General features: G+C 38.2%; 1 protein-coding gene across 1 annotated transcript; it reads left to right on the top strand.

Moving 5' to 3' along the window:
• The first annotated feature begins 9,194 nt into the window (after positions 1 to 9,194).
• epdl2 (ependymin-like 2) lies at positions 9,195 to 15,376 on the top strand. Its single transcript, XM_053478933.1, has 6 exons — positions 9,195 to 9,294; positions 10,108 to 10,142; positions 10,225 to 10,359; positions 11,661 to 11,847; positions 11,941 to 12,028; positions 15,147 to 15,376. The coding sequence occupies exons 1-6, from the start codon at positions 9,219 to 9,221 to the stop codon at positions 15,271 to 15,273; spliced, it is 648 nt and encodes a 215-aa protein (XP_053334908.1). The 5' UTR covers positions 9,195 to 9,218; the 3' UTR covers positions 15,274 to 15,376.

Below are 15,376 nucleotides of genomic sequence, written 5' to 3'. Positions count from 1 at the left end.
CCGAGTACACGTATGGGCTGATGCCAAAATCTTCAAATCTGATACTTGGCATGGTTTGTGAGCCTGTTGGGAAAACGGTTTAAATCTACATCTGCTGATTTTTTTGAGCTGTTTGTGTTATAAATGTTCAGCATGGTCATTGTTAGTCACTACACAAAATAGTGTAATCATGGGGTCTAATTGTATTTTATTAAGTCAGGGTAAAAAAAAAGCATTTCTTTATTTTTTTTCTAACCGGATCATCAGACTTTGAATAATCACCTTTGTTTAAACCATACCGAGCATGAAGTACTGTAGTACTAGACTAATATGATTTGGATGAAGAACAGCCACATTTCTGTCTGTCCACACACATCACCAGCGAGCCCCTTCACTGTGCCCTGCTACCAAAACCTCAGCTTCTTGGTGAATTTATCATTTGGCCACACTCTTCCCCAGCAATCAGCCACCCAGGGGTTTACAAACATACCAGCCGCTCTGAGCCAAGTGCTAGTGGAGGTCCGTGACCGCAGATTCTTGTGATGGAGATTCCCTGGGAATGTTGGAGCAAAGATCTGTAACATGTCACTTTATGGAATATAGATGGGATTATTTGTAATACTTGACCAGCCAACAGAGAGACAGAGAACAGACTGTTACCCTCACATCTGGTTTATCTCTGCCAACTGGTCTGAAGGCATGAAATTATACTAAGCACAGAACTAGGTATTTTGTAGACAAGAGAAAGACTCAAGAAGAGTGTGGCTCATATGGTTAAGGGTGTGGGTTATTGAGGTCAGGGGCTCGAGCCCTACTGCTTCAGGGTTGCTGACCCTGCGCTCTCAACAGTCATAAATTGATCAGCCATAATATTAAAACTGTTATCACTAAATCCACCCATGTATTAGGGTTTCTTGCGACACAGGGGCAGCTCCGGCCCTTTGAGTCATGACTCCACAGGGCCTTTGGGTGTGTACTGTGGTGTCTGGCTTGGTGGATTATTTGGGTGCTGTTGGTTGCAGGGTGATGCCTCCATGGATCAGGCTTGTTTGTCAATTGCATTCCATGGGTACGCAAATCGGATTGGGATCTGGTAAGTTTGGAGGCCAGGTCAACAACTCCTGTAGCACGACATGATCCTGTCTCCAGTTTTCCTGCTAAGCCCAATACACAGCAAGCTGTGATGCACTGGGTGTTCTGATACTGTTCTGTCATGGCCAGCATTGACATTTTTTCTGAAGTTTGTGCTGTATTTGTATTACTGTGGGATCAAACCAGAAGGGTGTTGATGGGGCTTGGGTGCCCATGATCCCGTCACCAGCTTACTTGTATATAATTGATAATCAATGTTATTCAATTCACTTGATAGTGGCATTAATGTCCTTTAAACAATGGTTTATACATGTTAATACCTTCATTCTCAGTCATGTCAAAGACAAAACACTTCCAGATGTTAGGTGGAAAGCTTTTCTTGCCAGTCCTGCCTACAATATTCAAGAGTTGCTGAGTTACATCAGTTTACGGTACATGCCAAGTGATGAGAAATTTGGGAGTTTTTGGTTAAGTCAAGTAGGTTTTATTTTCACTTTAACCATATACAGTACAGCTAGTACACTGTGAAACGAAACAATGTTCCTCCAGGAACAAGGTACTACATGCAACATAAATTTACAACATAAATAAACTGAAAATTAACTAGTTAACTAAAAAGCCACTTAGCTGGCTAGCTGAGACAAGACAGATTGACTTTTAATTTAACAGGGAACTATCTACGTTTTTATACAAAAAAGACGACATAAAGTGCCTGTGCAAATGTGCAAACAAAAGTGATAAACTTAATATCAGGATATCACCCCAAGCTAAGAGTCAGGTGGAGACGACCAATCATGAAATAAAACATTTACTCTGTATGTATTGCAATAACCGTCAAAGTGGGAAAAGTCCTATTTTCTGTCATTAGCTGTGGATGCAAATCACTTGGACAAAAATAAACGGATCACCTTCCATTGTGTGCTTGGGAACTAAACACGGAAAACAACCCGAGTAAATAAATCCAGGGATGGTCCTAGGAGAAATTCCGAAAACCTCCCACTGTTTAGGATAGCTACAATAGACAACAGGCAAGTGAGTCGATATTTCCATGAGTTAGACCAGAAAAAATGCTAAATTCATGTAAATTAGACCTTCCCACCTATCAAATCTGCATGAAAAACAATGTGAAGTTAAGAGGAAATGTAAATTAAAGAGGAAAGAATCATGAGTGGGAAAATGCACGTACGTGAGGCCACAAGAACTTTTGCATAACATGACTGAGCCTGTTGTACTGACGTGCCAAATAAAGAATCACAGATCCCAGGAATGCAGGAGGCAGAACAATCATTTGCAAACATCATAAAAATAACTGGACTTTGCAACAAACCGTATCAGCTTTAGATCCTGTAACTGTAACAAACATCCTGACACTTGAAAGACTATGTTCTATTTAGCGCTGAAATGCATTTCTGAAGAAAAAAAAAGTGTCACTCTGAGCAAATCTCCGCTTCCACAGTTGGACACTTCAGGGCTTTTAGAAACACTCCTCTCCCACCTGGCACTAGCAAGCCAACTAATTACACATCCAACACTCTCCTACTGTACTCACACACTCATCTTGAGTCTCCTTGATTGAAAGGCAGGCCTGCTCTCCTGGCAGTAGCAAATGCCTTGATATATGATCAGGAGATAAAGTTAACCCAAGCCTATTATGCATCCAAAAAATGATAATTGCTGCCGAGTCATTCTGCTCCAGATGTTTTATGATATCCTGTACAGTGCATGGATGGTAGACATCAAAGACATGTCTAAGTACATGCTACTGTATTTGTGCATGGTGTTTGGAAGGACAGCTAGGCATAATTACTACCTCATTGTCCTCAGCATCCATATCTGGTCATGCCTGCACGGTCTTGTTTTACATACATCATACAGTACTTTAGAGATATATCCATGAGTTACTGTATTTACGCCTGTTTCATGTGTCGGAATGTGTCGGAGGCTCTGCGGGAGTGCAGCACAGAGGGCGTGTGAAATGCAGCAAGCAGCTCCAACAGACTTATGCGCCCCCAATGAGCTTGCATGTCCATCAATCACATAATAACCAAAGGCCATCACCGCAACATGGCTGACTCGTGCTGGCCAACCCCCATCTATTATGTCTTGTTAGCATGTGAAATGGCTAAATGTAAAATAAATCATGATATACTGCACAGGAAGGATTGATATTGCATTTCAGAAAGGCCAACAGTGATGACGATGAAGTACCACTCCCAACCACCTCTGCAGAAAGAAAATGTTTTTGAAATATGCCATATTTCTTCGAAAGATCCCCTGTCTGCCCCCAAACTGTCTCAGCCTGACACTTTTGGCATGCTGAACAACAACAACAACAACAACAAGACTAAAATAACCAGCGTAACGTGGCACATTAATGTCATTTTACAAGAACCGCTGACAGGGAAAACAACTACGTTCACGTAATTGTTGACAGTCGGGTTATTTCTATCTAATCAACATGCGCAATAATATTTATGAGGGTCTGTGAAGATGTAATAACAGAGTCAGGAATTGGTCCATGTGGGCCTTTTTATAAAACCATGATTGAAGTGGTATTGATTTTGGAACATTATGCAGCACTATTGCATTACATGCTGTCATTGGAGTGGCATTCAGAAAGTAACGCTAAATAACAGCAGGCACTGAGGAAGGGTGTGTGTGTTAGAAAATATGCTTTCTGAAATCTTCAGTCCAACCAAGTCGACTTGGATGCATGTTTTGGGCAGTAAAGCGATTAAAAAATGGCTATCGACTTACCAGTGTTAACCTCCTGCTGAGGGCAACCAGATTTTGATTTGGATCCTGAATATTGGTGTACCTAAAAACCTATGGAAGCCAATAAAAATTTCACCTGGACAGACAGATAAAAGTCTTAAAGGACAAGGAAAAGCCACCATGAAAAATATTGGAGCTTTTTGGATGATTACGATTTTCAATCTCCAATAACTGATTTACGTACCTGACCTGATTCACACTCATAAGGATTTTGCTGATTTATATTTTGGGGAAAACAAACAAAACAACCAAAAACCTCATGTTTTGAGATATTTTTATGCAAGCCTTGCTTCAACAGCTCATTTGTATCCAATAACTGATCTGCAGGTCAACAACGGCGTTTCTCTTCAGTATTGAGAGTGCTTTTTTTTTCACTTCATTTTATTTTTACTTCCCATCAAATTTATTTGATGTACAGTACTGTGCAAAAGTCTTGAGTCACTGCTCATTTCTTGGTATTAAACTAAAGTAAATTAAGAGACAGATTGGATGGATTGGCATCCTGTCCAGGGTGTGTCCCACATTGTACCCCAAGTCTCCTGGGACACGCTCCAGGTCTCCTGCAACTCTGTACAGGACAAGTAGTATAAAGTATGACTAAGAGATTGAGAGAGACGAGTGAATTATGTAAAATAAATTAAAGAAGTGTTTTACTTTGACAGGCTGCAGAGTGCATAAAGATACAATGTTAAAAAATTGGCTGTTTATGTAACAATTTCAGCAGCAACCTCGTTTCCTCTCTTGTCTACTCCAAGCATACAGCAACAATATACTAATTATCTGCACCTGTTCTGCACTGGTTCATGTCTTCGGTTAGATCGTTTTTCAAACAATTCCTTGGTGTCCTAACAAAGAAAAACAATGAATCAATCGATAAATTAACATTTATTTATATAGCCTCTTACAGCAACCTAAGTTGACCCAAAGTGCTTCACAGCATAAAAAAAGACAATAAAATGGCAATAAGATAGCAATAAAAACACAAGACAAAATAAAGCATAAAAAATATTAAATATCAAAAGCCATTCTAAATAAATAAGTTTTAAGTTTGGCACTATATAACGCAGCTCAGGTGGAATGGTGTTCCAAAGTTTAGGACCAGCCACTGCAAAAGAGCGATCACCATATTAAGTAATCATGCACTTATTAAATACCATTTATTGCTCTGCTGTGCTGCAATGTGAATGGTTGATTGGATAATTGCATGAATAAACAAGAATACCAATATTCCTACTGGAATTAATGGAGAACACATGTGGAAAAATTATTTATAACCCTGAAAAGACTACAGTATGTACAAACATTCCTCTGAAGCTGGTCAGGTCTGAAACACAGGGAATGGACTGAACAGGGACTGGACTGAAAATAAGAGCCAAAAACATGCCAAAAATGCGAGTCTTTCAGAAGTCTTTCAGAACGCCTGGAGCACTATTTGAAAAACTACTTTGGAAAAAAAAATACAAGAAAGTCTGTGTCTTTAGAAGCAAGTATCAAAAAATTAGTTGTTGCTTAAGAATACTATATTTTACAAATGGTGTGCAGCTTACAGTAGTGGCTCAGTGAAACCAGAAATGGGGTTCGAATCTCACTTCCAGTCTGTGTGCATGAAGGTTTTATGTTCTTCCTGTGCTTGGTGGGTTTCCTCCCAAATGGTCCAAGACAACCATTAAAAACCATTAAAATCCATTAAAATAATATAGATTGTTCTATAATATTTATGTGCATATTCTTTTTAGGGTTATAAATAATTAAAAGGTATTTAATTTAAAGTGCATGATCACAAAGTTAATATTGAAATATTACAAAGCCTTCTGTTTTTTTTTAGTCTGCCCTGTAATCCCTGTTCTCCGCTGACCAAATCCTCAGAATTTCTCCCCAGTATTCTGATGGACACTCTGGGCCTGACATTATCACTAGAGTCTCCAACAGAACAAGATGTATTAGAACACTTGAAATAGTGCAAACACAAGCACATGGTAGGAGCGAGCCTCTGGCTTTGGTTTATTTAAACAGTTCATGTTCGCAGGTGCTAATAGGACACAGGTGCCAGGATATTCGGAGAGGATAGTTAACTTTGATTCATGCGAGAGAATCTGTTTGGATTAGCAGAATTATTGTTATTAGAATTGTAAGTAGTGTGTGTGTGTGATCTTCATTTTCTTTAGTCAACGGTGCCAGGAATTCTGTGGTTGTTTGTATGAGTGGGCCTTTTTATATAGTGAAAAGTGTGTGGTTTTTCATACCCACAACAAGTGTTAAAATGAACATGACAAAAAGACTACTGAAGCTGAACTTTAACTGAATTAGGTAAACAGCAGAAATTGATGATGATGATTTAACTTATATAATGGTAATAAATTTTTATAACAAACAAAGGTTTAATTGTAACCAAAGCAATAAAACTTGAGAGTGGTAGTTGTAGGTAAAATTTGAGGCATGTGAGAGGTGTAAATAAGAGCAGGCACTTGACCTAATGCCTCAAGTATGTTTTGCACATGTTGAAGCTTGGTTCTTCCCGCTACGTTCCTTCGAGGGAAGTATAACTTTCACTCCACTATGTTTGTGTTATCTAAACGAATCCATATGCTCTAACATCCCTGTAGATCCTGATCCCTTCGCCACAACTTGAATACCATAATGTATTTAAATCCTTAAACCTATTAAACTGTCAGCTTAGCACTCAGTTATTCATCCTAAAGCATATTATTCAGGAAGTACCAGAATTGATTAAGTTGCTCCATTGAACCTAACATGGAAGTTACACTAAATAGTTTGGTTTATATTGGATGTAAACATCCCTTTCCAGATTTAGTTTCCATTTCCTATTTTAACAACATATACCTTTCTAGGACATCCTATACAATTGTGTGATTCAAAATGTGTGTTGCCAGTTTGAAGAAGAACCGTTTATGGGTGTGATGGTCAGCTGTTCACATACTTTTGGCCATATAGGGTATTTAATATGGATGCAAAATTCATGATGAGTAATAATGTGGCCAAAAATTGACACAAGATGACATAGGAATAGAAAAGTCAGAAATTACAGTGATGAGACCCTCAGCCACAATAAAACAGTTGAATGGTGCAAACATTTCATAGAAGGCCATATGTCCGTGAAAGGCAATCCCAGGCCAAGGTCCTGGAGCCAACTGCAGTCGATCTGGTCAACATTCAGCACCTGATGCTTAAAAATCGATGAAAAACTAGTCACTAATTTGAAAAAGAGAAGCATCTGTCTGTGGGAACTGTTATTGCCACATCTCGCAGTACAGTCCTGCCCTCGCTCCAGGCCATTTCCACATTAATAGCCATTAAAGTAATTCCTGGAAAGTCAGAGTTTCAGACATGAAGCAGGCAGTCCAGTCATGGCCCTGGTGTTATATCTACCTTGATGGTATCCAAGCACTTTTTTTAAAGTAGGTGGGGAATTTTGGTTTCGACCCTCTATCGGCATTACGCAGAACTATACCGCTGTTTTTTTTAAACAAATAGGCATATTCATGAATGTACTCATTTCCAGAGACATCATTTGGGTAAATATTAAAATTTTTCCTATACAATTATACAAATGTTATGGGCCTTATTCCCTCTACTCCCCTGACCTCGCACCAAATGATTTCTTCCTCTTCCACCACTTGACGAAACCACTTCATGGCAGGGGACTGACGATGACAAGGTGATTACTGAAGTGGAATGTTTCCTCAAAAGCCAAAAAGAAGGCTTCTCACCCAAGAAGACCAGCTTATCCAGCGTTCGGAGAAGTGTGTCGCCGTAGTTGGGGGATGTGTAGAGAATGACGAAGCTCACAACTGACGTTTGTTTTTATTACATTATTATTATTTTTTTTTTTTGCAATAATAACATTTAATACCAATTTTACCGCCCATCGTACCGCCACCCAGGTATACTGGGTTAAGAAATTCATTCAGTAAATCAATTTTACTCTCCTTGATTTATGGAGTATGGAGTAACAAAGGAGGAATGAGTTACATGCTGAAAGTACACAGTTGTAAAGAATCGCATGACCAGCCCTTTGCTTGAACATTGACCCTGAGATAAACAAATGAATAAACCGACATTTCTCAGGGTCATGTGAGTCAGGATCGCCAGTTCCATTTCAGACTTTATCTGGTTCCATCTGTCATTCCTTGGATGCACTTGCCAGTACGAGATATGAGATGAATCAAAATATGAGCACAGAGATAGGAGACGATGAAAAGCTAAAAAAAGACCTGACATGCTTCCACATGAAGAAAACAATAACATTTTATTCTTATAGAAAGTATTTAGAAACAGTTGCCTCTGAGTTATTTTGGTAGCTTTTCATGTCCACTGAGCTGTTTTGCATGCACCAGTCATACTCACACATACAGGCCAAGAGGTAGAGGGAACAAAATGCCACTGTATGCTACTGTCTTTAAGCCTGGATTGGAAATATGTGTATTTAATTTTTTAAAGTCTTACTCAATGCATATCAAATTAAAATTAAAATTTTATTGGTCACATACACAGTCATACACACTACGATATGCCCTGAAATGCTTATACGACCGCCAGTGACCTTAAAAAGAAAATTAAAGCTTATAGATAAGAAATAAATATGAATAAAAAAGAACTATGATAGAAAATAATTTAACTAAGATTAAAATAGAAATATAATGTACAAATAAGAATGAAACCCCAGTACCCAGAGGAAACCCACCAAGCATGAGGAGAACATGCAAACTCCATGCACACAGACCTGAGGCTCTAGATATGCAAGGTGAGTGCTGCCCCTTGTAACATCAAAGTACCCCGCTTTATGCCCTGAGTCCCCCACGACCCTGGATACAGGATAAAGTGGTATAGACAATGAGTGAGTAAGCCTGGTACAGAAAAGTCACATGAACTTAATATGGTATGTGTCATAAATGGTTCATTTAAATTTATTTGACACATTTGGTTTTACTTTCAAACGTGTTTTTTTTTTTTTTTACACAATTCAATTTCACGCTCAGTATGAATAATTTGTGTAACTCAGATAGAATTCAGATGTTGACTTTCACAGAATTCAGATGTTGACTTTCATAGCCCATTCACTCCCACATTCACATTTTCACCCCCTTGCATATTACTCAAATAATTACCCATGAGTGGCAACTTTTACCAGAGTCATTTCCTTTTTTTTTTTCTTTTTTTTATTTTAGCACTTCCATGCAAAGCAGATCAAGAGTCAGAATGAGTTAATAATTAGCTATACTGATTTGACAGGCTTGGTGAAAAGAAAAATGTGGAGAAAACTGGGGTTGGAGCTGAACAGTTCAGTATAAAACACCTCACATTGCGTCACTATGTCATTGTGTGTTCAGTTTTGCCAGAATTGACTTGTAACCATGCAGGCTGCTTTAGTGCTTGCGATCGTCTCCAGTGGGCTGCTCGGCGCCCTAGCTCAGAAACCACACCACTGCAGTAAGTCCAGCTCGAAGACGATTTCCTCTTACTTGTAACTCGAATGATTGTTGTTTAGTGTGAGTCTTAGTTTAGAAATCCTACTGTCACTGTGAGACCATTAAAATATGATATGCGCTGATATGACAATTCTTATAGAATAATAATTTTTTAATTGTCCAGATTTTAAGGAAGAAAAAAAAATCTATAAACCTGAAATTCCTTAAAATTCTGTATAAAAGAATTGTCTAAAAGCAGTGGTTGGGTCACTTAATAAATACAAACTCACTTAATAAATAGAAATTTTCTGTTGAAGTTTGTGCATTTGCTGCACAAAATGCTTTGTTTACAAACAATAATTACCCTTTAATGATTAAACGTTCCGAATTAGGTTATGGCGATAAATTAGACTAATTAACATGGTTTGTTTTGAAGTGGTGTGTATAATTACTAGTTTGACTATAGCCATAGAGCCTCCTTCCATTCAACATTCTGTTAACACAATCCTCTCACAATGAGCTGCTTTCACATAAATAATCAGTATAAATGCATAACTGTGATTGACTGTAATAAGAAACAGAAGGTTAATTGTTTATTTTAAATAGAATAGAAATCTTAGAGCCAATATCAGAAAGATTTCTCTTTCATAAAACAAATAGAAAAACCTGTTTATTTAAAACACACTAATAATGCAAGTCTAAGGGCCATCGTTGGGGCAGTTGATAACGTCCCCTGTCCTTCTTCCAGTTCATGCATGTTCCTGTATTGAATTGTTTTAGGCTTTTTTCTTTATTTATTTTAAGAAAGATGTCCTAATTCTACCTCTTTCCACAGAATCACCTCCGTACCTCCAGGGAAAGTTAGCAGTAGTAAGTTGGTCTGATGTCTATAAATGGCTGTATGAGACGCATTACGTATGAAGCTCCATCCTGAAAATAATGTCTTTTCCAGGACTTTCCAGAAGGGAAGACAGCGGTGTATGAGAAGTTCTACTACGACGCTTTGGAAGAGCGGATCCGTGTTGTTGCAGCTGGGAAAGAAGGCGAACATGACGTGTTTTTGGATCGACTTCTGCTTTTCAGAGAAGTATATACACACAAAAGTATTAACTACTGGTCGTATAATAGATCTTATTTTTTCATTGAAGAGTCTGGTTTAAGATTCTTCTACATTTTGATCAAACTTGGCAAGTTTGTCGACAAAAACAACCAAAATTCTTAGACTATCCTGGATGTTCAGCTGTTTATTAAGGGCACACTCTAAAAATGATAGAGCTTATAGAGCTCTTCCAGTCACGTCATGTCACCAACAATCAAAACATTCGCCATTTTGTCTGGGAATCATTCCTGCCACAGAGAATACACCTGATGCTAGAGGAACGCATGACTAGACACCAGAGAAAAGTGTGTTTAGTGTAAAAAAATTAAGCAGAATATCAGTGTAGTTTACATTCTGTTATTAAACATGTCAGTTTCTGACTTATTTTTCTCCCAGCCTTGCCATTCACTTCTCACTCTGAAATCCGTGCTGTCTGATGAGTGACACACGGCTGTATTTAGCTATTTAGCATGCATGATAAAACTGATATGATTCAAATAATTTGAATGGAGTAAAATACTGTATACCTTATTTAGGATTTAAGGAAACAGCAATTGAACATAAAAAAATATAATAATGCTAACTGAATACCCATGGTAGGCTAAGTACCAGTAGGATATTGCAGGTAAAATATTACTCAAGTAGAAGTTACTTAATTTACAATTCTACTTAAGAAAAAAAGAAAAAAAAATGTTACCCGTGAATTGAATTTACTATCAAAATTACTGAGCTTGCATTAATAATCTCCACGTTTTCACATCTGCTTTCAAACACCTGCTACACGTTTGAGCGTTTCACAGAGGGAAGGCAAATCACCCAATTACATAGTCAACAGGTGGTTATATCCTACACATCACTGTGGGTATGTTACACAATGGCATTTAGAAATATAGTCAAATCAAAAGTACAGATATTTGCTGTATGATGTGGTGGAAAAAAAGTAATAAAATCTCCTCTAATAAAACTACTCTAGTAATGAACATATATGTAAATAAATACAGTAATGAAATAAAGCACAGAATATGCTGTATAAAAAAGGGGACTTCTTTGGTTTTACATCATGTCTGATGTCAAGAGTACGGGCTCTATGATCATGTCAGGTTTTATGGACTAAATGTTGTTGATGGATATGTCATTGTTAATTTCTTGCCTCCCCAAAATCTATGATCATGGCTCCTGCCGCCACAAAGTAAAACTTTTAATCCATTTTTAAAAATGAAAGCTGAGAATTTTGAGATTTCGATTTTTAGCAACTCAAAAACTCATATCCGATGTTGTACTTGTTTCAGAAAGTTTCCTTTGACATCATTTACCACAACAAAAGCTGCATTAAGACTCCTCTCGATGCTGCCTTCGTTCCCATTGCGATTCCCCTTGACGCCCATCACAGGGCTCAGGTTGTCCTGGGAAGCCTGTCTGCCCCTGCGCAGGGCCTGCTGGTCAACAACTGGGTGGGATCAGATGAAAAGATAAAAGGTAAAATACAAACCCTTTAAATGAACATTTTAGATCAACTAGGACTCAATGATCAGCACTACATTATTCTGTTTTTCCATACCTCTTTTCCAGCAAACTACTCCCTGACCTTTACGGAGTTCGGCTGCATTCCCGTCGTTACCATCTATAATGTGGAAGGCCTGGGTCATTTTCTGTCAAGGTTGGCATTTTAAAACAGTTGTATGAAAGTGGTGCACAAAACACCAGCATTCATTGAACATAAGTTTACACACACACACCAACACACACAGATTCAGAGATACCAGCTAAAGAACCAGGATAATGCGTCAAGCAGGGAAACTTGACCACTCCGGGGAATGTACAGCCAGTACAGAGTCTCATCCATCAAGCTTGATACAAATAGATGAATTCATTTTTATGCACGCAGAAGCATTTACAGAAGAAACGTGGTGTTCAAGAACACCCAGGGAGATAGGATTCTGTGCCCTACTAAAGCATGTACATTTACATATAAGACTATTCTCTAATAGAAATCTCGACTGGCTTCTGGTCACGTAACTGCTGATGAGTTGCTGCAATTTTATTTACAGTTTGCAGTCACACGATTAAATCATGTTTGTTTCAAATTTAAATAAATATATTTGCAAAACATCATTTCACAATACAAACTTAATATGAAAAAAAAACAGGCCAAAAAACAAATCCATAAATATACACAAATGAGACAACCATTCTTTTATGACAAAAGAAATGGCACACTATAAAAGGAGGGAGAGTTCATGTTTATCTAGGATTGCCGGTGTGCTGTAATGGCTGACGTTACTAAAAGATTTCCATCTATCCATCCATCCACTTCTATAGTCCAACGGTGATTACCATTGCATTTATTCCTATTTTTACAACCGTGGTAGGACCACCGGTCAACATTCGCACACACTATGGGCAATTTTGGAATGCACATTAGCCTAATCCATGTCTTTGGACTGTGGGAGGAAACCAAAGTAGCCGGAGGAAATCCACCAAGCACGGGGAGAACATGCAAACTTGCACACAAACTCCGAGGCGGTAATCGAACCTGGACCCTGGAGGTAAACAGTGCTAACCATTAAGCCACCGTGCCGCTTCTGTAAGATTTAGCACACAGCTTTCTCAGGAAGTGCTCTTTTTTTTTTCATATTTAGGCCAAATTTTGGCATTCACAGTTCACTGAGCTTTCCTTTTTATAATTTCTTTGGCATGACTAAATGTACAAGATGCATTCAAGTCACAGCTGTGATCAGATTTCTCGTGAATAAAGGTGTAAAGGACTTCAAGCAAAGTATAATGATGATGAGAGTTAGCCGCAGTAAAGCATTTGAATTGGACTAATGTTTTAAGGAAGGCTGTACATTCATGCAGAAGACACGCATCTGTCTGTGGGAACTGTACACAGAAACATTCAAGAACATCACTTGCACATTACAGGACCTTAGCTGGGAGTTACTGCCATATCCCCTGTATAGTTCTGACCATGCCCCAAGCAATCTCCACATGTTTGGGCCATTAAAGGAGTTCCCAGGAGGCCAGAGTTTCAGACATGAAGCAGACAGTCTGAGCATGGTTCAGCCCTACCAAGAAAACGTTTTACCTTAATGGTATCCAAGCTCTAGTGAAACGCTGGGATAAGTGCATTAGTGTAGGAGGAGATAATTCACTCTATTAGCTTTCAAGTCCCAGGTTGACTTGAACACGCCTGCTTGTAAAATGTTCTGATATTTAAAGGTGATTGGCACACATATACACACGAGTATGAAGAAAATCAGCCATGTAAACTTTTGTACATTTGGCAGAATTGGTTTTGTTCAGTTTGGCATGTGAAAATGTTTATACACACTTCACTATAAGGCTAAAGGAACGAAAGAAAATTAATAAAGGTGATGCAATAAAGTAGTTTCTGTCTCACAAGGGCATAAATGCAAAATTCAATATCTGAATGGAAGCTGAGTTCTGAAATGTCATCTCAGACAACCAGACAATCTTCTCCCCCAATTTGGTTCTCCCTCCCGGCACCGCTGCCAAAAGTTTATTGGTAGAATTGTACCAGAAATCTGAACGGTATGTACTTCCAATAAAACATAAAGTGTGTATATGACAATTTGGGGCTTGGGCCAAACCAAAGATGTCTTTGTTGATCAGTATTTGGTGTTAAAGGGACACATATGCATTTTTTTTTGGCTCATATCACTTTAGGCTGGGATGTTCTGCTCTCGGAAAATCATAAATGTGTATTTCTTGATTGTTACTTGACACTCTTCTGAATTAGATCTAGTTGTGCTGGTCTGAATTAGCCCAAATGCATGAGCTGGCTTGTTGCCCTGAGGAGAAGGTATGAGGATACACTGCTTTAACGCTACATTGAGTAATTCAAACAAGAGGTGAGGATCAGGGAAAACAAGTAAAATATCACTATATATACAGTATATACAGTACTGTGCAAAAGTCTTAGGCACCATATTATATGCTATACCAATTTTGTTATATACAGTATGTTTATGTCTGCATAATTATGTACAAAATCATTCAGTATTTACATATATAACTTAAATAATAATAAATAAATAACATTACAGGAGAATATATAAAATAGTACAAGACAGACCAGTTTTCAGATGAAGACAAAAAAACCCAAATGTACACTCCTGGGATTTGTCTAAAAATAGAAAGGAGCAAGTGTGACAATAGTCGTTAGGTGTTACTGAGCTTGCTGGAGAATATGAGATCTTCTGCGATAACTGGCAATTACTTCTTTACATATGGCCAAGTAGGCTTGGCCAGGTATATTTACCTTAATAAATTAAATCATTGTTACAAATTCACTTTGTTTTTACTCTGGTTATCGTTAATGGTTATATATTTAATGTAAAGAAGGAGATATAAGACATACCAAATAAGACAGAAGTATTTGCCAGGTTTCGCAAAAGCTTGATTCCACCTCTTCAGTCATTTTAACTTTTAAAATACTATCACGTGTGATTTCTGTTGTGTTGGAACGACAGCCTGCACCCACACCGGCCCTTTCTGGATTTGGTTTAACACCCCTGTCCTAATGGGAAAAGCCAGGCCTTGGCAACCCTAACTGCACTGGCTCCCATAGATTCTGAGGCAATCTTCATGCTCTTATGTGGGAATGGTTCATGGGATTAAGATGTTGTTTTACCTAAAGCATTATGTGAAATGTATATGATGGCCATTATAAAAAAAAATTATAAAAAAAAAAAAACTCTGCCACTAAGTTATTTGCAGTATACACATGACTTGACTCCCTTTTCTCTCTGCAGCTTCTTCGACATGGTCGTTGGCATCGAGGATCCCTCTGTCTTCATTCCTCCAGAATTCTGTTTCTCTAAAGATCTGGTGAAGCGGAAAGATGCCGAGCTAACTAACTTCTTCACTGCTTTTCTATAAGCATATAACTGTACATTTCATTCGGTTCCTTAACTCACCGAACCCGCTGTCATTTTAGCTTAAATTCGAATAAAACGACCAGAATGATGTGAGAAAATCATGA

This window comes from Clarias gariepinus, chromosome 19, assembly GCF_024256425.1.
Source record: "Clarias gariepinus isolate MV-2021 ecotype Netherlands chromosome 19, CGAR_prim_01v2, whole genome shotgun sequence".
NCBI lineage: Eukaryota > Metazoa > Chordata > Actinopteri > Siluriformes > Clariidae > Clarias > Clarias gariepinus.
The sequence above is the reverse complement of the archived record's forward strand: the minus strand, read 5'-3'. Positions and strand labels throughout refer to the sequence as shown.

Bases quoted from the DNA above. Each gene is read 5' to 3' on its own strand.
- epdl2 (XM_053478933.1), top strand. From the start codon at position 9,219: ATGCAGGCTGCTTTAGTGCTTGCGATCGTCTCCAGTGGGCTGCTCGGC. The intron at 10,143-10,224 runs GTAAGTTGGTCT...TGTCTTTTCCAG, and splicing joins TCCAGGGAAAGTTAGCAGTA to GACTTTCCAGAAGGGAAGAC. The intron at 11,848-11,940 runs GTAAAATACAAA...CCTCTTTTCCAG, and splicing joins ATCAGATGAAAAGATAAAAG to CAAACTACTCCCTGACCTTT.